General features: G+C 42.6%; 1 protein-coding gene across 1 annotated transcript in view; it reads left to right on the top strand.

Annotated features, from left to right (window-relative positions):
- Positions 1-1,225: 1,225 nt before the first annotated feature.
- Positions 1,226-21,070, top strand: part of LOC132904785 (probable G-protein coupled receptor Mth-like 1) — a 158,708-nt gene continuing 138,863 nt past the window's right edge. Inside the window, exons 1-3 of the mRNA XM_060955488.1 lie at positions 1,226-2,323; positions 4,261-4,533; positions 6,835-7,070. Coding sequence (XP_060811471.1) covers positions 1,788-2,323; positions 4,261-4,533; positions 6,835-7,070 — 1,045 coding nt within the window. The 5' untranslated portion in view covers positions 1,226-1,787. The remainder of the gene's footprint in view (positions 2,324-4,260; positions 4,534-6,834; positions 7,071-21,070) is intronic.

The following is a 21,070-nucleotide window of genomic DNA, read 5'->3' as shown; positions in this document are numbered from 1 at the left end:
TCGAGGAGAATCGATGAAACGGCTGGATTCGAGGGAATAGACGGTAACGAGATCGAAAGAGTGTTCACAGAACACCGTCTGCTGGCCGATCTGGCTTCGTTGAACGGGATCGAGCGGTACACTGTTAATCTCGCGCGAATATAACGCGACCATAAATTACCCAAACGAGCGGCTGAGCACTACGTGGAAAGTGTGCTCCCCGGCAGCGGATCTTCGTAGGCAGCCTCGGAGGATAGTTTATGGACTTGATCTTGCGTACTGTTACCTTGATTCTCGGTCATTATCATCGTCGACCTGCACGCGATCAGAACTCACCACCGATACATCGCCGTGGTTCAGGATGTTTGCGCGTTGAGAATACATAGGCAGAGATGGTAATTTCGCGATACCACGTCCGCCACGATAGTACTATATTTATTTTGTCAATAATAATGAACGCAAGGGCGGTGCTGTGTATTTTCTCACAGATTCCGTTCGAGCATTGTATCTTCCCGGAAGCGGCGCGCGGCCGCCTCCAGATCTGGACGAGCGATTCTCGCTGGATTCTCGGCTCGTTTAACCTGCCTATTACCGTGCGAAATTTCCCGATTCTCGCGGTTATCTAATACATACGTAATTTTTAATCAAACCATCGAAGCCAGTCTCATCGAACATCGGTCGATGCGTTTGTATGTTTCCGTCGTACGGAATCTCTCGAACCGATAGAAAAGCAACTCTCATCTTCGGTACTAAAGCTAATTCCTTTGAAAACGAATCCACGCTGATACATTTCACGTTACATATCTCGAGTAACATAACTCAAACAAACTTTTGGGGAAAAGCCAAAAGATAGGAAGGTTACGGAAATATTATTTAATTAAACGGATAGTGTTGGCGAAAAGAAGGAAATTCTAGGAAGCGATAATTTAATTAACAACACAGGATTTCGTTATTTTGCTCGATGCGTAATTTAATTCCTTTATACAAACATAAAAGACGGAAGTATAAAAATAAGGAAAAGAGGATCCTAAGCAGGAACCAGAGACGCGGGTGGTTTCCCAAGGAGGAACAGAAGGACTCACGCAAGATACCGTTGCACTTCCGGGAAGGAAGTGTGGTGGGAGCGAGCACGTGGTCGCGCCAACTCACCCCACGGTAGTCGAGGAGATTCGTCGCGAAGAAAGAAGAAGGTTAGATGGTTGAATAAGGGCGGGAGTGGCGGGAGGCTGCGCGCGCAACCACAGACCACGCTGCCGCCGGTGGCTCGAGAGTAAGCCGCGTGGTCGGCCCGCTTCAGTAACTCCGATACCTTCGAGCGAGCGAGTCACGTCCGATTTCGAACCCGATTGTCTACAGAGACGCGCCAAAATTCCTCTTACTCCGAGCATTTCGTGCTTATTTTCGTCCACGCTATTAAATTCCGCAGGCGTATCGCGATCGAAACGATGCAAAAACACGCTTGCCTTTCCCTCCCATTTTACCGAATAAATTGATCGTTTAGCGAACATCGAACATTTGGTGTACGCTGTTTATAAACACGATAGTCGCACGATCCAAACAAACGACTTGGAACTCTCGTGTATTCTGCGCCGAATATGCGGTCGAATATTCTTGGCGAAGAGTGAGTGAATTTCGTAAATTCCATCGGATGTTTGATATATTCGCGAAACTTTAACAACAGTGACTTGTGCAATTCTCCAAACATCGAACTTACGAAACGACCGTCGAACGACTGAAATTTCCGTGTAATGTTCGTTTGATTTTATTTTTCGATTCTACTCGTCTGTCCATCGTTTTACTTTTTACGAATGATTTTCGCTATGAAGACGATTTACTACCTTACGATTCTCTGGACCATTACAATCCCGGTGTTGTGCGAACCCGTGAACGTGCCTATGAAACCGAGATTGACCATTCTCAAGTGTTGTCGACACAACGAAGAACTGGTGAAAGAAACTGACAACGAGACAGACACGAGGACTCGTTGCAGACCGACCAAAAACGAATGGAAACCCATTATCTATTCGCCTTCCGAGGCAAATATGTTGGAGAAACCGCCCATGGAATGGGACATCGTGGAGGGAAGGAGGCCCGTTTGCGATCAGAATTCTGCGTTGATCTACGTACCCTACCGAATCACCAATCCGTTCGTGCTCATGGACGACGGCCGCGTGCTCATCGACATCCACGCGAACGAAAGATTCGAGCCGAGCGAGTACTGCGCCGATTCGAACGCTCTTCTAGTTTGCATGAAGAATAAAACGGAAGGAAACCACGCGGCTGCCACCATGAGACCACGTATTAGAAAATGCTGCGGAGAAAACGCGACTTTCTACGAAGAAGAGTAAGTTTTAGAGTTTGGGTGTTTTGAGGCGTTGCGTTAGGTTTTGTTGACGTTCCTTTGATTCCTGCGATAGGCATTGCTTTGACAACAAAGGTAATAAATAAGACACGTCGAGGATAATTGGACGATCCAGTGATATTAGCGTTCTGTTTACGAATAGGTGCGCTGCACAAGTACGGGGAAAAATGATATTTCCAAGTATCGATTCATAACACGTTGACATAAACTTTTACGGCTTTAGCTATTAATGTTTCGAACTATAATATTTTAGGATATACCCGCATTGGGTTTTTTATTTGCGTTTATTGCGTTTTGTCTAGAAGCAGTAAATATATAATTAAATCCTTTTAACGGTACATTATACTTCACTGTAATTTTCGAAATGGCATAAGTAGTTCCATCTAACATGGAATTTTATATTTCGATATGTCTCAATGACAGTCTACAACAGGCTTTCTAAACGTCAGTTTGATACGTGATATACCATTAGTCTGTAAGAGGTTAAAGGTACAAGGAAACTCGTTTTAAAAACTCTTTTGCAGCTAGAGTGTCTGTTTCCATAGTTTATCGGTATAAAATATGTTAGGTTGTTTGATAGGCTCGTGATGTTTTTATCGGAAATTTCTATCGAATAATTAAACGCGCGAACGAATACTGCTCCGAACAGAGTTAATATTTGTGTACATGTATTTATAGCTATATAAAGCTATGGCTTTAATATTACCGATAGAGTTCGTATATACATGCACCGAACGGAAAAACAAGAAGGTAAATTAAATTTTATGCGGCTTAATATACAAACGAACCGCATAATTTAGACAAGTTAGAGACGATCGATATTCCTTGCAGACAAATATCCCGGTGATTTGTATTCTAGTGGCAAGCTCGGAGTTGAGAGAAACGCCGGCTAGCTTCGCGAATAACTGTAATCGTTCGGTCGGTTACACGAAATTTATTGGTTTACCCATGCCGCTGTATTTTTATTGAGAGGCGCCAGTTGTCGTTTGACGCCGTCCCTCCGGAAAAAAAAAAAAGAGAATAAATGTTCGAAAAGTTGCGCGAGGCTTCCCTCGGAAATGCGGTGTTTGCGATGCAAGCGTGACGCTCGAGTAAACAAAAAATGCCGGGTTTCGTTTTAATCGCGCTTTCAATCGTTCAAGCTTGGGCGTTCCGTGGACTTTGTTAGAATTCTATGTGGCCAGCCGGCGCGTTTCCTAGATAAATTCTTGCGATACGAACGATATATGCATTTTTCTTTCTCTTCTTTATTCACTCGTGCTCTAGCGGTTGTGGTTTTCTCTGTCGCTTTGCTTCTATTCGTCCACGTCGAACTTACTTAGTGTAAGCTGTCCTCGAAAACCCTAAATATTAGTTCTATGAACTGTCATTCCCTCGACGTTATCATTAGGTTATTGGTTCTCGGGGTGAATCTCTTAAACTTGATAGTGAAAGTCTTGTACATCTTAGGTATCTAACATCAAAAATGCAAGAAACGCAACGTATAAATTTTTGGACGTAAAAGAACAATTATTTCTTAAATAATCATGGCGAATAATTTTTTAATTTATCACACCGTCGAAGGATTAACTGTCTTGAATAAAAGACAGATTTTACGCGAAGGAGTAATATGCTGTTTCAAAACAATTTGTAATGCAACGTTACTCGCTTTTTCTTACTCAATCCTTTACTCGATAAAAACACAGAATATAGGTATATAGTACTTCTGAATCATCACTCTTTAATATCCAACTTATATACAATCGCTACCTAATCCTTTCACCTCAATTTCATCTTACTTAAACGTTTCTACAACACCATTAATCTTACATGTCCAACTTATCCAGTCTTTCGTTTCTTCCATTATATTCCTAATGTTAATTTATCGGCATCGATGCTTTCGAAACAAAGCAGAAATCATTGAGATTTTTCCATTGCAGACAAACGTGCGTTCTTTCCGAGGAAGCCGGGAATCCGACGCCTTTGCTGCCAAATGCCTCTGCCGCTGCTGAAATCGTGCCTGGCTTTCCATCTTGTCGTCGTTCCGATAATCTTACGATTTTGGGCGACGCTAAGGATGCCCTGTTATTGCCAGATGGCGGCTTTGAAATCGGCGGCGTCACGTTACCCACTGGTCAGTTTTGTGTTGAGAGGATCAAGGAACTGAACCACGTGTCCAAGGTCTTTGCGTGTTCCGAGCACGGATCGCAAAAGTGAGTTTGGTATATAAGATAAACATAAAATTAAAGAAGTAGGAAAATTGTTACCTCGAGGCTCCTCTTATATTTTTTTTAAATTATGTTTCCTGACCCGAATCTTTTCGTATGATTGAACTGATATTGTTAGTGACATTTTGCAAGTTACTAGCTAAATTATGTGTCTTTTTTTCCTACTGCTATGTGAAAGAGAAATCCTAACTGTTCCGATTTTTGATACATACCCGATAAGAATTGAAAAAACGAATACAAAGTTAAATATTCCATATATTTTTATACGTCGTTACGATCCATATACCGAGCTCTAAAACGCTAAAAACAGTCCGCTATAAAAAAAAAAAAATTCGCTGCTCTGCAACGTTGGAAACTTCAGACATCCTGCTTACGTAACCATACGCACCGATCTTTTACTATTTTTCCACTCGTTTCTCGGACTAGCATTAGGATTTCCTCTCGTTAGCGTTGTTTCTTCGCGTGCCTCCTCAAACGAGCGCAACGAGCGTTCTACTCGACGGACCGCGTTTCTTCGTTAAACAAAATTAAAGTAATGAACGAAACCGCGACTGTAACGCGACTGTCTCTGAATTTCTTCGGCCAAATAAAAGCGAACGAAAATGCAGGTTTCCAGTGAAATCGGTGAATATTATCAGGAACGTATAGGTCTTGCGATTCGCAGCCCGTAAAGCAAGGTTTCGTTGCTTTTTCCCTCGTTCTTTTAATTTATTTTTAATCGATCGACAATCGGTCGATTCACGCTTTTCAAGAGGGCAAGCTGGATCAAAGCGCGTCCTACTTGGAGGTTCGAAGCACGAATCGACTTTTTGTCCGGTCGAGTATCGGCTGTCTCGATCTGGATTTATCGTACGGCTTAATTGCATCCTCGATGGTCGAGGTTCGGTGCTGGCCGCTTCTCTCCGCTTCGACAGCACGAGAAAAAGTCGGTACCTTCACTTTCACTTCTCTCACGAAGAATTTCTAGGTCACATCCGTGCGATCGCGATGCGCCGCATCACCCGTAAACACATTTCGTACGAAGCGTATCGTGCTACTTGAAACGATGGCTCGTATCGATGACAAGATGAAATTCAGATTCCATATTTCGTTGCTGTATGAAACTTTAAACACGAACTTGACGTATTCGTGTAATTTTGTACGGTAGAAGAATATACCTATAATGAAACCTATAATGATACCTATAATGATACCATGATACCTATAATGAACATGAAACATTTTACACATCGTAGCTTGAATTCATAAAGATCGATGGTCGAAGAGGACTTCTTTTTATCAAGTTTCGCGTTATCAATTCTTTTTATAATAGTTACATCGTCCAAATTGTATCGTTGAACTTTCTGTTCGAAAACGACTGTAATAGAACGCTCGACACAAGAGTCTCGGAAATTGCACTCGGAAAACGTGTGGACGCGTACGCTTGTCGCGTGCAATTTGCAAAACAACGCTCGAAACTCAATTAACGGGACCGTTTACATGTGGTCGCGCGGAGGCCAGCCCTTTCACAAGCAATACTCGACCTCTGCGTAACGTTTTATTTCGAATAGAAGGTGGTCGATGTTTATTTACACAATGATCGTGATTATTCGTAGAAAAACCCCTGTCTTAGATGGACCGACGAAAGAAAGCGAATACCTACGCGTAGAAAGCGCTACGCATCGTACATATGCCACGCATAATGAGCGTGAACGTTCGTGGTGCATGACTACACGCGCTGATTAGTTAGAAAACAGCCATATGCTTTTTTTTCCTGTCCGCTGTCGGAGACACGGTTCTCCAACAGAGAAGCGATGAACGACGTGACTAAGCCCGAGATACCCTCACGAAACTCGGAGAAACGATTTCACCGGTGAGACTTTCACTGGCGAGGCTGGAGAGAATGGAGCGTCGATTTGCGTCGAAATTCGAGTATCGAGACACGAATGCGCGTTTCGTGGAACGAACAGGATGTTCCTGGAATCGAAACTGTCGACAGAGTGTCACAGAAGCGATCGGTGCTTGTAATGGCGAACAGTGTCTGTTCCAACGTAACGCAATAAAATCACTCGATGTTGTATATAGCGTGAAAAAGACGCTATAGCGCCTGCAATAGAGCGAAGGTTTGGATCAACGACTAATTACGCGAATTCTTAACAATACAATAATTCACTGTTGACCGAAAATTCTATTTCTAACAGTCTCGAAATGTTTCGAGAGAAGATCATAATTGAAAGAAATTGAAACAGATTCGTAAAGAGGCACGCAGAGAATAAAAAAGAAATGCTTTTCTTGGTAAACTTTCAGGCCCATAATGCAAGCAGCCGACATCAGATTCACCTTGTACCCTGTGGGCTTCATCATTAGCGCAGTATTCCTGGCAGCCACGTTGGCCGCCGGTTGGTTGCTGCCAGCCTCTCATCACGTTCTGCACTGGCGTTGCCAGACTCATCATGTCACCTGCCTGATGCTCGGTGATCTCCTCATGGCCATCATTCAGCTCGCCAGTGACTCCCTGCACGGCGCATTCTGCAAGGCGCTCGGTGAGTCACTACGCTTTATGTTTATCCCGTCTTTTTACATATATCGCATCGCAATCTTACACGATTAGAACATCGCAATTAATCGATCGTTTCCTGGATAATTTAGATCAAGCGTTACGTCACGTACGGAACCAAAAATATCCTGATATATACTTACGAAGAGCAGTGTATATCGGAGAGGATTTCTTAAACGAAAGGTTACAGTTAGAACGACGAAAATTAGGGGAAATTACAGTATACTTTATTACAAGAAGATACACTATGTTTGCCATTCGGTTTGACTCTATATAAAAGCATCGTGCAACTCTTTACATGCTCGATTCTTGAGATCCTCCTAGAATCAAAGACCCCGGAGACACCGTTGTTAATCATTCGAGGTTCGATCATGCGGAACATGCGATTTCTCGCGAAATTAATCAACGACCAGCTTGTCGAACCGACGTTACGAGTGGAACGCGTTCCGCGGCTCGTTTTGATCTCTCCCTGCGTAGCGAATTTTTGCTCGTTTCACAGGGAACAATCGGCGGTGCTCACTCGTAACGCGCGCCAGCTATGCGAGCAAATATACACCGATGGAATTCGAATCGGCCAGGGCGAAGCTTTATTTGCTGTGCGCCATCCCACGAACTCCAGGCTAATTATTCGGATAATCGTGCTAATCCCTCGGCAAAGCTTCGCTTCTCCGTTTCGCTCGTTTCGATCGCGAGAATCGATTACAGCGTACACCTGCGAGCTATCCAACGGATGGTCTCGTCTGTGTCCACGAGTAACAGCGACTCTCATTTGCATCTCCGCTCGTTTCCGGCATTATCGCTTTGTAGTCGGCCTTTTTCGCGTCTCTCTCTCCTTCTGTCTCTCTGTCTTTCTCCCTTCCTCTCTCTTTCCCTTCTACGTCCCCGGTCGCGGCCAGATTTAACCCGACCCATTCCGCGGGGTAATTATGTTGCGACCAGGGAAACCGGTGAATTTGCATCGAGCGTATTTCTTTCCGCGCGCAACGCGCGATCCCTTTGCGCGCCGGATCCACCAAGTCTCGCGGCTATTTCCGTTCCCCAGCCACCGGTAAATTTTCACCATAGGATCGCTCGTCCGTTTGACAGAGCTCGCCGATTGCGCCCTTTGCGTCCTTTCACCTGATACCGCTCCGTTTCGCGTTCATCGATCGACCAATGGTCTTTGGACTTTTTTGTGCTTTCTATCGTGATATATTCGTTGGTAAATATATTCTTAAACAACAGATAAGAGAGCGAAGGATCTCTCTTGTTCGTGTAGACTCGTGTGCGTCCAAGTAACATGGAAAGAGGAGAAAGTAGGACATCGACTGACCTACAATCGGACTCTCCACGGGTTGCTCTTCTTGCTCTTTTTCCTCCTTTTTCTTTTCGTCCCTTCTTCCACCAAAGTTTTCCTTCCCTAGAGTCTTATCGCCCTGTTCTCGAACCTTTTACGGACGAAGTTTATTGTATTGACACAGTTTGGTGATGAATTTGTTTGGTTGGCTAGAAGCAACTGGGCGCAACGTGTTGTAGGTTTGTTAGGGGAGACTAATGGTCCGAGTGACGACAGCGATTGTTTAGGAGATTACGCTTCCTAATAATGACATCATGGGTAATTTTTGTTTTCCGGGTTTTTACGCTTCTAATTTCGTTATGGGCATGTTTTAAACGAGATCGTGGAATTAGTTGGAAGTTCTCTTTTGTTCGAAATACTTGGTCTGCTTGGTGCGAGAAGGTTGCATAAGCGTGTCACGTTATACTTCCTCAGACATCTTACGCGTGGAGAGATAAAATGAGCAAACAGACGCATTTTCAAGGAGAGTCGAACTCGATGGAAGCCAATCTACTGTTCTATTTCTTACAATTACAACCGCTAACACGATGAGCCTCTCAGAATTCAAACTCATCTACTATGCTGTACGTTAATTTTTCAATTTCTCGTTACTTGATCACGGATTTTAAACTTTATATACGCGAGTCTCTCGGTGCTCCACTTTACGGTAATTTCTTCGTTTCATTGCATAGGTACACGATCCACGTCCAGTTTCGAAGAAACGATTTATTTACTTCCGTAAGTTGGTCCGTCGTAACATACGACATAAATAACAGTAGATTCTAAGGTAAATTCAAAAAGTAACGATCGTAACATCGTCGTGTTTTTGTATTTTTCAATTTGCGGAATCGATGGAATGTGGCTTCTTAACGGTTCGTGTGTACGGATATCGTCTAAAAGAAGAAGGAAGGCGTCAGCTGTTATGACGTAACAAACAAATATAAAAGTACGCGGTCGATTAATTTTATTGAAATTTACAACCGTCACGATTACATATCGCTAAATTCGTGTTCCGTCATCTGGCTAAATTATTAGCATTCGACTTTCTAAAACGTAACTGGCATAGTTCCATAAATGCGCAGAAATAATCGTAAATCGCAAAGTGAACGTTATAAAAATATTTTTCAATATCCTCGTCCCTTTTTACTTCTTAATTTATGAATCAGTATACAGTTTCTATGAGCTTATATCTTAGAGATACCAAGAACTACGAACAAAAAGGACTAGACACGGTATTGGAATCGAACAGTTGCACAAGCAATCGAAAATTCAGCTGACTCGTCGGCGATCGAGCCGGGAAAACGAATTGGATTCGACTCTGTACTCGTTTCATCGTGGCGGAAGTATTAAAATTCATGAGCGTTTTTAATTCGATTAGTTCGGTCGTCTTTCAGGAACCGACTACGACGGCGGCAACAGTAGCCGGTTAAAAATTCAACTCGATTATGTTCGCTCGGTGAAATCTAGTTTCCCCGAACTGTTAACTTCTTCTCCCTGAGGCCTCTCGCAGTGCTTCGCGGCCAGAATAATTTGTAGCCGGGGAAATCTCGTCGGTTCTTAAACCGTAGATCGTGCTCGGACTTCTGTTTCCAAATCGATCGGTGATTCCGTTTAGAATCAGCTACATACAACACGTAATGTCCAGTTCGTCGAAAGCTATTAGCGAAACCGACGTATTTGAGAAAGCACCAGGACCACGGGTTCTACTGTTGACTCGATCGAAAGTTGGAATTTATTTTTCCATTGCCTCAAGTTCGCGGAAGCCCTCCGTTTCCTGTTACCTGTTTTCTCGCTGAAAATTCTACGCACTACTTCGCTGCTCGTTTTATACCGGCCGATACAATATTTGCGTAACGGAAACCTTGAAGGATGATCGGAACGATAAAAAATAAATTTTTACTCGTCACTGGAGATCGTTGTGTGTTTATCCTGGTTGGTACGTGCGGTTTCTTCAGGTAGCCACTACGTTCGAATTCCAACGCGAGCACGATATCTTCGATTACGCGCCGCGCAAACGGCGTACAATTTTACGCTAGCGTGACGCCACTTCGATCAACCAAAGAATTTCTCCGCGACGTTTAACACGTTCCGTGCCAGACCGATGTTTGATTACTTTTTCCTTCGATCACGTTGTTACGATTAATAGTTTTGCTTATGCCTTACAATTTTTTTAGTAGTTCAAACTACACGATTATAAAGAAAAGGATGTATTGTTTAAGATGTGTTAAACGTCAAAGCAATAAATTTAATTTTTATGGAATTGTTTTAAGAAACACACGGTTGAACATTTACTCTGCCAAAATTCCAAATGGCTCGAATGGAAAGCTCAGCGTGCGGAGTATACACACGGAACGTGTTAACGGTATCGCGATTGTCTCCCTTCTTTTCTCGTTGTTCTCGAAGCGTAGGAAAATGTCGACGCGGAGACGTTATTGTTTCGTAGAACTAGATTGTTACGTATCGATGGCCTTGCAACGTCATGCCATCGAAAAACGGGTTAAACGCTCATTGCCGCAATTACGGGACTTTTTCAGCGTTTTAGACGACAGTCGACCGGTGCCGGTATGCGGTCAAAGCGATTACACGGACGGGTTATGCCGCTTTTTTTCGTTGAGGTTGCATTGCGATTTACGAACGCGTGGCGTAACGCGCGTATGCTCTGACGCGCGTGTATTGCGTGCAAGGTTTACGCTGCTCGGTTCTTCGATCCTGTTAGATGGAAATAGGAGGCATCGCGTGGAACAGGTTGATCGCCATAGGTGTCCGTGATGTTACAGTAGCTTCCAGGACTTTATTTCTGATTTATAACGCTGTTGGGATTTGGAATGTTTCAAAGTCGTTACAATTTTAACTTAAAAAATCTCTTTCTATCTTTTTCTTTTTTTTTTTTTTTTGTATCGCAGTTGATAAATGGAAATGATTTTCTGTGCTGTTTATACATCCTCGTTCAGATTAATCAAGTTGTATGTTTGCATCCAAACAAATTGAAATTCAAGTACTTTTCAAGCAAGTTGTATCGTAGCTTGGCTAACGCGAAACTGCTATTTTCACTTAAAATACACTTATTCTTCCAAGTTTCGAGCGAAGCTCGGATTCTCTCGACGATTCTTTGACTTTAAAAGAACGGGAGTTCCTTTCCAAGTAACTTGAAGTTATTTCCAGTTTCATATCTGGTAATATCGGTTTACCAAGAGGTAACCAAGTCGACTGTCTCTATTTTCTTCATACTTGATGTGTATAATATTTTTATTATATTTACGCTTTATAGTTAATGTCTCACATACTTAATCGCATCCTTCAACGCTATTTTCCATTGTATATCCACTCACAACTCCTACATATCTTTAAACACATTTAAGTCGTTCAGTGAATTTTATCCGCAACTGAACCAAAGGCGTTTATACTCGACTTTACGTACAAATTTCCTCCTCGTAAAGGAGTTAATTCGGTTGATACACCCGGTATATAAGGGAATGCCTTCATCTCGTAACGCTTTAATTGCGCTCGTTCGCAAGTACCCACGTTCCCGTGGCTCGACTCTCTCCGCAATGGCTCGTAGCTCGATTCACTTTTAATTACTTTCGACCTTGCAAATATCTGTCGTGTCTGGAGCCGGATGACTTCATGGAAACTCTCTTCTTCCGGCGCGTACCATCGAGGCGTGACTTGACCTTCGTCAACGATCCGCGTTGCGTTATATCGCAGTTCTTTTCTTTCCACTTACGTATCTAGCTTCGATATCCGTGGAATAATTGCACGTTGCGTGTCATCCTTTCTCGTTCTACGACGCCCAAGAAAACTACGCGATCCTACGTCATCGTTGCTTTTCTTTCCAGAAAGAATCATCGTGAAGGTAAGAAACGTAACTCGACTTGTTGATCTTTCTCGCGTTACCTTATTTCCTAAGAAAACACCGTGACCCGACATCGTTTCGCCGTGACTTTGGCCGAGAGGCAGCGTACACCCTTTTATGGGGAACCCTCGTCGATAGCCTATTCCGAGCGAGAAACTGGAGGAGATTGAGAACGCTACGCCGGTTTCCATTCCTGCCTTTCGATTAGTTCCATATTTTGCTGTGATGTGTGTGCAAGCTTCGAACCAATAGCGTATTATGAATAGCAGGGCATAGGAGTGCCGAAACGGGCAGTTTGTAATTTTTTATTGAAATTTTGTAGATTCGATACGTAGATGCAGCGGAGTATTTTTCGAAATTTGAATGATTTTAAAGTACAGCTCTGGTTAGAAGCTTGGAGTCGCGTTATCTATTCCATGGAATTTTGGAATAAATTAGATTAGAATTTTATTTCCTTAGGAAACTAATATATATATTGGCTTGGCAATTAAGTTTTTTTTTTTTAATTTTATTTTGGTTATTTTACAATTTGTCCTTATGGACATTTGGTAAAGTGTTATATCTTGTTGGTGAAGAAAAAAAAATAAAAATAAAAAATAAATATAGCATGTGGGCGGCTACCCCCAGCGGGGTGGCAGCTTCGTTTTTTCTAAGTTATATCTTTTATGAGGTCTATTGGGTGTTTCCTTTTTAGTCTTGCGATATTTGTTGTGTTGCACGTTTCAGCTGGCAACTAAGTGATTGCGGATTTTGTCATTAGGTGGTAATGACAAAATGAGTGAAGTGTAAGACTAGTACCAAAAAGTTCAAGATAGAAACTACGCGAAACAAATACATGTTGCAAATATATTTTCCATGTACACAACAGGCTGAAAATTTGGAATCATTTTCTCAAACGTATCTGCATCGAACGAAGACCGATCTGAAGACTGATAAGTGATTGCGGATTTTGTCATTAGGTGGTAATGACAAAATGAGTGAAGTGCAAGACTAGTACCAAAAAATTCAAGATAGAAACTACGCGAAACAAATACATGTTGCAAATATATTTTCCATGTACAGAACCGGCTAAAAATTTGGAATCATCTTCTCAAACGTGTCTACATCGAACGATGACTGATCTATTGGGTTGACAACTGAGTAATTGCGGATTTTGTCATTAGGTGGTAATGTCGGTAATTCCTGTTAAGTTTGCCACCCAATATACGTAGAAAGGACAATTTGTTCAAATTTCTTGGGAGAATTAATAAAATACCGTTGAAGAAATTAAAGGTGAATTATTGGCTTGGCAACTAAGTGATTGCGGATTTTGTCATTAGGTGGTAATGACCAAATGATGACAAAATTACCACCTAATCACAAAATCCGCAATTACTCAGTTGTCAACCCAATAGATCAGTCTTGGTTCGATGTAGATACGTTTGAGAAAATGATTTAAAATTTTTAGCCAGTTGTGTACATGGAAAGATATTTGCAACATGTATTTGTTTCGTGTAGTTTCTATCTTGAACATTTTGGTACTAGTCTTACGCTTCACTCATCTGTACTTGTAGATATGAATTTCTTAAAAACGATGCGTTCCAACGATTATGAAATTGGCTGCAGTTGTTTTTTCCTCGTTTTATTTAATCTTGTTAGAAGATTCAATTTTATTTTCTAGTAATTTCGATCGTGGTCATTTTCAAAGTCTCCTCCTTCGTCAAATGGACCTACTTTCGTTTCATATAGGATGCAGGGATTCGTCGAAAGTTTGGTTAGCCCAGTTCTCCGATGCAAGTTCTCATTTACGAAAGGGTTCCCTGTTCCGTGATCCTCTGGACCGTCGAGTAAGCCTCAAAAAAACGTACAGCAGCCTGGGTGTCTTTCCTTTTTTTTTCATTTTTTTTAACCAACTCGTCCGCCGAGAAGACGATCTATAATCTCTTTTCGTGCAAGGGGAGAAAGTCACCCTTGCCGTGACGCCAGCGATATCCCAGAATTAATGACGGTAAAAAGCACGCTTCCTCGACGAAAAGTCACGGATTTTTGTCCGTACGCTACCACCCATATTTGTTCTCCAGTTCGTTCCGAGACCGTTCGATATTTCATTTCGATATTTATACGTTCCAGATGATGACTTCTTGCAAACTTTTTTTACGTCTTCGCTTTTTCCCAGAATCCTCATGTTTAGAAATAACGCCAGTGATAGAATCGTCTTAATATTATTCGAAGAAACCAAGTTACCTTTTACGTAATTGAGGCAGTTCCACGTAATAAATAATTAACCAAGTAGAAAGAGGCAAATAGAAATCTTTCACTGACACGAAAAGATATCGATGTAAAGTCATAATATTCCCCTGCTCTCTGCGTAATAATTTCGATAATTCGATGCGTGGTTCTGTGGCTTTATTGTACCTTCTGTCATCGACAAGGAATCGTTTCATAACTATAACTGCTTTACCGAAATCATAGCAGCCTAAACGGCACGCAGAAACGACATTGTTTCCAAGAATTAATTTCGACCGTCTGGATCTTTTTACAGCTACAATTTTAGTTCCAAGAGAACTGTCAAACCTCCCCGTTTCATCTATTTCTTTTAGCCCGTGATCATGGTTAATTGAAAGATTAGATACACCGGCAGTGTAGCGACACTCGAGGAAACCCGTTATCGTAGGTCGCTTTCTTTCGATGTCAAGTTCGTTTCTCCTCTGGTTGATTAATGACACGGTTAATTAGCCTAAAATAGCGTGACACGAGCGAACGCAACGGATTCCGTGTTCGCTGACGACAACGTTCTTTTTCATTCAAACGCGTTGGCTCGCTTTGCTCAGCCTGTACGGTGTACAACACGGTTAGCGTTCGCTTATCGTTGCTTGTTCCCTCTTTGTGGGGTAGCAGAGGGAAACCCTTTCCGTGTTCGCTTGTCTCGAACACTGGTTACGTTTCAAAGTCGCCAGGGAGAGATAATCGAAGTAATTGTTTCGCTGGAGATTTATAGGGTAAGATGCGTGAAGATTGGTGTCAAGAGCAAGGGGTAGATAATTGTTGGTATAACGACAAAGCCAAATTACCCTGTGGGGAGACTAGAATTTACTGTTAATCAGAATCGGTAGGCTGCGGAATTTTAGCTATTTATGGAAAATTGAAGTACGCAAAAATATATAAAATGTCCAAAGTAGAATACTTATTATAATATTTAGAGAGTGGAACGAGTTTCTCGACGTGTTCCATTTCTTTTCAGCCCCAGTTATAAAGATATAAATTCGTATAAAAAGACACGCGCAGCGATGCGAAACCTCTTGAACGTGACGAACGATTTTCTCAAATATAATCAGAGTTTCGATTAATACATCTTCTGACAACATCATTATTTTTCAGAGAGACTGTGTGTTTCAAACGTACAATCGCATAAGAAATTGCAGAGTAATTCTTGAAACTCGCAACCCCATCCCCTCTCGCATAAAGCGTACGATTATGATTTTTAAATTGCCCTGCATTCGAGCTCCGCGTGAGTTGTAGGCAGAGGAATGGGCTATCCGTCTTCTAGGCCGGAAATTACACAGTGCTTAAGAAGTTGCGAAACTCGGTTGTTCCGATTGCTTAAGAAACTTTTCTCCCTGTGAATATTGCTTTCCCCGAGAGAACGCGAACTTTCGATTCGCTGGTTTTAATACACTTTTTACGAGTCTGCGGAAAATTGTCACGCTTTCGCGATTTTATTATCTACGTATACACGGTGTACGCTCTGTTTGTTCGACAACGCGAAATCAGAAGCAGAGTTTACAGGAGACTGAAACATAGGGAAAACAAGATCTGGACGACGTGAGATTACACGTTATAAAAGGAATAATTCGTAATATTTATTCGTTTGTCATACGGTCAGTGAACGCTGATAATTTGAAGCAATTTTAAGAAAATCCCGAAGTTTGGAACTTGGTGATAAAGTTACGGTAATTTGGTGCATATATCGGAGAACAAGTTAGAACGTAGAGAGAAGAAAGAATTCCTCAGTTTCGTGAAAGAGAAATAAACGAGACTATTCCTTTATGCCAACAGCCATCATATTTTGGCTCGAGCATGGCACTCGGCATAGAACGTAACGTTACAGTCCTTGGTTCTGCCAAGCTATATGCATCGGTACGACCAAGATATCGTTTTAAACAGAGGGAAGAGATATTCGTCGTTTAATAGAACAATATACGAGATATAAAGTTTCAATAGATTATTACGACTAATACGGAATAAGTCGATGTACACGTCACTCGATCTGTCCAACGAATAAATGTGTCTTTTTATCGATGAGTATTTTTATAACAAACGATAAATTGTAATTCCTATTTGAAAAGCTCATGTAGACACTGACACAATGTATTTTACATTGTTTAATTAACGAATATTTGTCCCTATGAAATAACACGTAAAATACACGTGTCTGGTCACGAACGATCTTTGTTTCTACTGGCACCCGCTAAAATTCGGTTAAAATTCTTCCTCCAATTTAATTCAATTACAAAAAGAAGATTCGATAAAGAGCGCTCAACTGTTCTAATCCTGTCAACGTCCAAACGTTGTTCTCTGCGTCGTTCTTTAACACCCCATAAAAAACTAGATCGTAAATTCTTGTCTTGCCTGTTTATTACGTACTTCTGCCACCTCTCTATGAGTTCCACTTATCCAATTAGCCATTCGCCGTACAGTCAGATCCTCGACCAGGGTTTACAACGACACCTGGAAAAATAGCTCGTAAAAGGTGTATGTAACGACGAAAAGCTGACGAGAAGGATTTTCTCTAAAGTCCTGGACGGTTCCGTGCATTTTATCCGGCGGCAAATCGCGGTGTGCCATTTTTATGTTTGCAAGCCCCGGCGGCGCGGAGGGTGGAAAAGGGTGATTAAAGAGCGCCGTGGCGCTCTCGCAAGAAACAAGCCCGCGAGCAAAAAAGTAGCGAATCGTATGTCATACGTGGGCGGGGTGCGAGAATCGCGCAGAGGGTGGCGCAATTGGAAACACATGGGCGCGCTGGCGTTTCCTTTTTTCCCTGTTTTCCTTCTTTTTCTTCCTTCCTTTCTCTCGCTATTTCACCGTTACGCGGCCGTTTCTGCCAGCGGAATCGAGATTTTTACGTAATACTCCCGTGTTGGTACGCTTTGGATTTCGTCTACAAAGGGATTTTTCCTTAGCCTTTGACTCGTGCAAAGTCAGAATTCAGCCGACGCGACGTCTCTGTGTTTTCGAATTTCTTTTAAGATAATTTAATGCAACGACGGCTGTTCCTAAACTCTTTTTATTAAAAAATATATCATCGTTACGAAGTAGGCACATATTTTTAATTCGATGTAACGCAATATGATGGACGCTAAATTTTGTAAATGCCTTAATTTTAGTATTAAGGTAGACGATTAGTAAATGGCGCGTATTTATGCATTTATCGGAAATCGAAAAGAATTAACATAAATTTAAATAAATGCACGATCTATGGAAAATTTCGCACGCGAAAAAAAGTAGCGTATTTTTTGTAATGCCTCGAGGCTGATTAGATTCTGTTTCTTTGATTATGATCGTAGGAATATTTTTTATTGAGATTCAACGTCTAACAGCTTACGTTCAATTCTTTAGAAAGCAAACGACCAACTGCAATAAAATTACAAAATTTACGTCTCATATTTCTCGTATATCGTCCAAGTTTATCAACATCGAAATGAAAAATTCACGCCGATTCCCGGAAAAATTTCATCGCGGATCAAGCAGCAGCTCGTAAAACTTGTCGCGAACACGTTAAGCGAGATACACCCTGTCGGTTCGATAACTTCAATAAACATCTCACGTGCGATTCGATTTGCTCTAGACGTCTCTCATCCTGCTTCCGCCTTCTGAATTCCTCGAATCAACAGTCGACTCTAGCTTTTCATCCTTCCAAGCCCTCGTCGTTTCTTAGTCAATCCAGCAAGCAACGTTGAATATTTCTGGATAACGTGATGGCCTTTATCGGGGAAGATACCGCGATTGTCTGGCACGGATAGTCGCGGTGCCTCTTTGGATTGCGAACGTCGGCGGTTGGGACACGACGATTGCCAAATAATTGACCAATTTAAGGTTACGTGACTGGGACGTGTCTCGTCGAGGCGAGACGTAATGTGACGAAGCAGGGGAAAAAGTCGAGGGGAGAGAGTACCCTGGTCGTGGTCCCCTGGCGCCATCGTCTCTCTCTTTCTCTCTTCGTGTCGTCCCTTCGTATGCTCGTCTCTCCCTCTTTCCTGGCTCCTCGATTCGGCTTTGCTCGGCCGATTCTTGTCGACAAGCAGATTACGTTTCTGTCGCACAGTAAATATGATCGATAGGTTTCGTTCGGACCACCGTGAAAGGGTTGCGAAACGGAGGCGTTCGAGTCGCGCCTTTGCTCTGTTGAACGATTGTATCGAAAATAGTCGCGGACTCGATCGAAACAGCGTGGAAGAGCGTGTAGAAAGATTGCGAGGCGTTTCATAGCGTGGGATGGACCGTGCGATTTTTTTAGTTGTTCGTCGCGCGTATATGGAAGGATTGATAGAGCCAAATGTTCTTCTTTCGAGTCTTAGATTCGTGGATTTTGGTACAAAGGTAAGGAATAGTGGCCGGTCGAAGGATAAATTAGGAGTTGGAAAAAATAAAATGGAGATTTTAAGTTTCATCTGATACTGAATCGAACATGGTAATATTAATTACACGTGTGTAATGTTTTACACTATTTAGAGCTCTATGAAAATTATTTCTTATACAGTTCTATAGGAAACGATACTTTGGATAGAAAAAGATTTACGGATTACTGTCCAAAATTACCAAAAGCCTTTTCGATAAATATTATGTCGTGTCGAATGTGTCGAAATACGAAGCAAAGGGAAACATCCCATGGTGAAAAATTCGCGATACCATAAAGTGGAGAGCGTAACCAAATTAATATAACAAACGCAGTTCGGAAGCGGCGCGGAACGGTTTTCAGACAGATCGTCTCCCGGCATTGGTTCGAGGGCTCGTTGTAAATATGATAGATGGAGCTCGTTCATTTGCTCGTAAGGACTGGAAAATATGTTACGCGGCCGACTGTAGGCAGAGACAGGGAGATCTCGATATGAAATATTGGTCGGGCTTCCATCGGCATGGAAATTTCATCTGTGACGGAGTCGGCGATCATAAATCTGGGTAAACAGCGTGCAGAGACGTAGAAATTTCTTTTTTTTTTCTCTCCTTTTCTTTTCTGTCCCTGAAGCGTGTTCGAATGTACCGCGAGAGGGTGGAAACTTCGAACCAGGCGCGCGTCCACGTCCAAAGAGCAAAATACGATCCCTCTCTTTCTCCTCTCTTCTCCTCTTTGTTTCCCTCTACCTCGGCAGAGCTTTCGTTCCAGCTCCCAGCTAGAGCTTTGTTCCATGGAGCATAAAAGCGAACCTCGGAGTCCGGAACTGTGCGAAATCCGCGATAAATAAACCGTCCTCCTATGCGAGCGATACGGTTCACGCGTAGGACAATTTACTTTTTACGGCAGACGCGGAGAAGCTGCAATCCCCCCGGAAAAAAGGGCTTTGAGATTCCTCGGGACAATTGGCCCGTAGAGGTTCTGCCGGTTGCGGACGATCGTCCACAGAGACGCGATAAGTCGCACTGGACACGTGAAACGAGAATCGAGAGAGCGCTAGAACGTTAAATATTTTTTTTTGTTTTGATACGAGGGTTGATTAACCCTATAACAGTGGTAGGGTATACGTATCTGGAACCTTTGAAGTATGTTTTCGAAAGCAGGCAATTTTGCCTGGGATAATCAGGTTTCGCGGGAATATGGGCGACTCGTGCGAAGAGCGAAAAATATTTTTTCTGGGAATGAAGTTTGTTAGGACTCGTTCCTAAAATGTATGTGTGTGCCCTTTGAAGGGTGGTCCTTGAAAAAATATTTTCACGAGATAATCAAGGGCTCGCGTTATAATATTCAAACATCCCGGGAGCGTGTTTATGCTAAAAGAATATTAACGCGTAAAATCTGTCAGATATAATTTATGTATTAACAACGAAAAACGCGACTTTTTGGTAATGTAGGGGAACGTTTCGGAAACACTCACGGAGAAAAAGGAACAGCGGTTAAGAGGTGGTTCTTCCCTCGATCAAGAAGATGTTACTCGGTGCTCGAGGGAGGGAAAACTGTCAGGGGATAAAGAAATCGCTCTCTGATTACGTTTCGCCCATTCCGCACACACGCGGACCCGTTGGAAATCCCAAAGGGAAGCTCCTTTTTCCGTGTCCCGGAAGGTGTCTGAAGCTGGTGGATCTGAAAAGTCGCGGTTGCTCTCGAACCACCCTCTTTAATGCCGCCACTTTATCGCGAGGACGGCTCTCTTTTAAAGTTTCTCGAATTTACGCCCGGTCGCTGCTCCACGTTCACCTGACTACCCTCGCTGCTGTGTAAAATCCTACTTCTTTTTTTTCTTACGACGATAAATACACTCCAGCGGTCGATGATTTAGCGAAACGCATCAAGGAAAATATCGCGTCGTAGATCGTGGCTTGTAAGAGCTTTTCGCGATACGTTAGCGCGCAACAAAAATAAATAACACCGCGATTTCGCGAAAAGCCGGGGCAATCAGTTTCCTCGTCGAGCTTTTCCAGCCCAAGGGAGAGAGAATCCCGTTAGAAAAGTAACCACCAGCCAGCGAGGAAGGGTGAGAGGCGACGCGCCCTTCGAGCTTCGCGTTGGTCGCGGCAAAGAATTATTTCCGTCGGTTCCAACGGCTCCTAACCTCGTTACTAGATGAAAAGGATGCTTCCCCCGCGTCTACTCGCGACGATGCATACCAGAGTGCCGGCGAAAGTCACA

Source organism: Bombus pascuorum, chromosome 3, assembly GCF_905332965.1.
Source record: "Bombus pascuorum chromosome 3, iyBomPasc1.1, whole genome shotgun sequence".
Classification (NCBI taxonomy): Eukaryota; Metazoa; Arthropoda; class Insecta; order Hymenoptera; family Apidae; genus Bombus; species Bombus pascuorum.
Note: the sequence above shows the minus strand (reverse complement) of the source record. Positions and strands in the feature narration are given on the sequence as shown.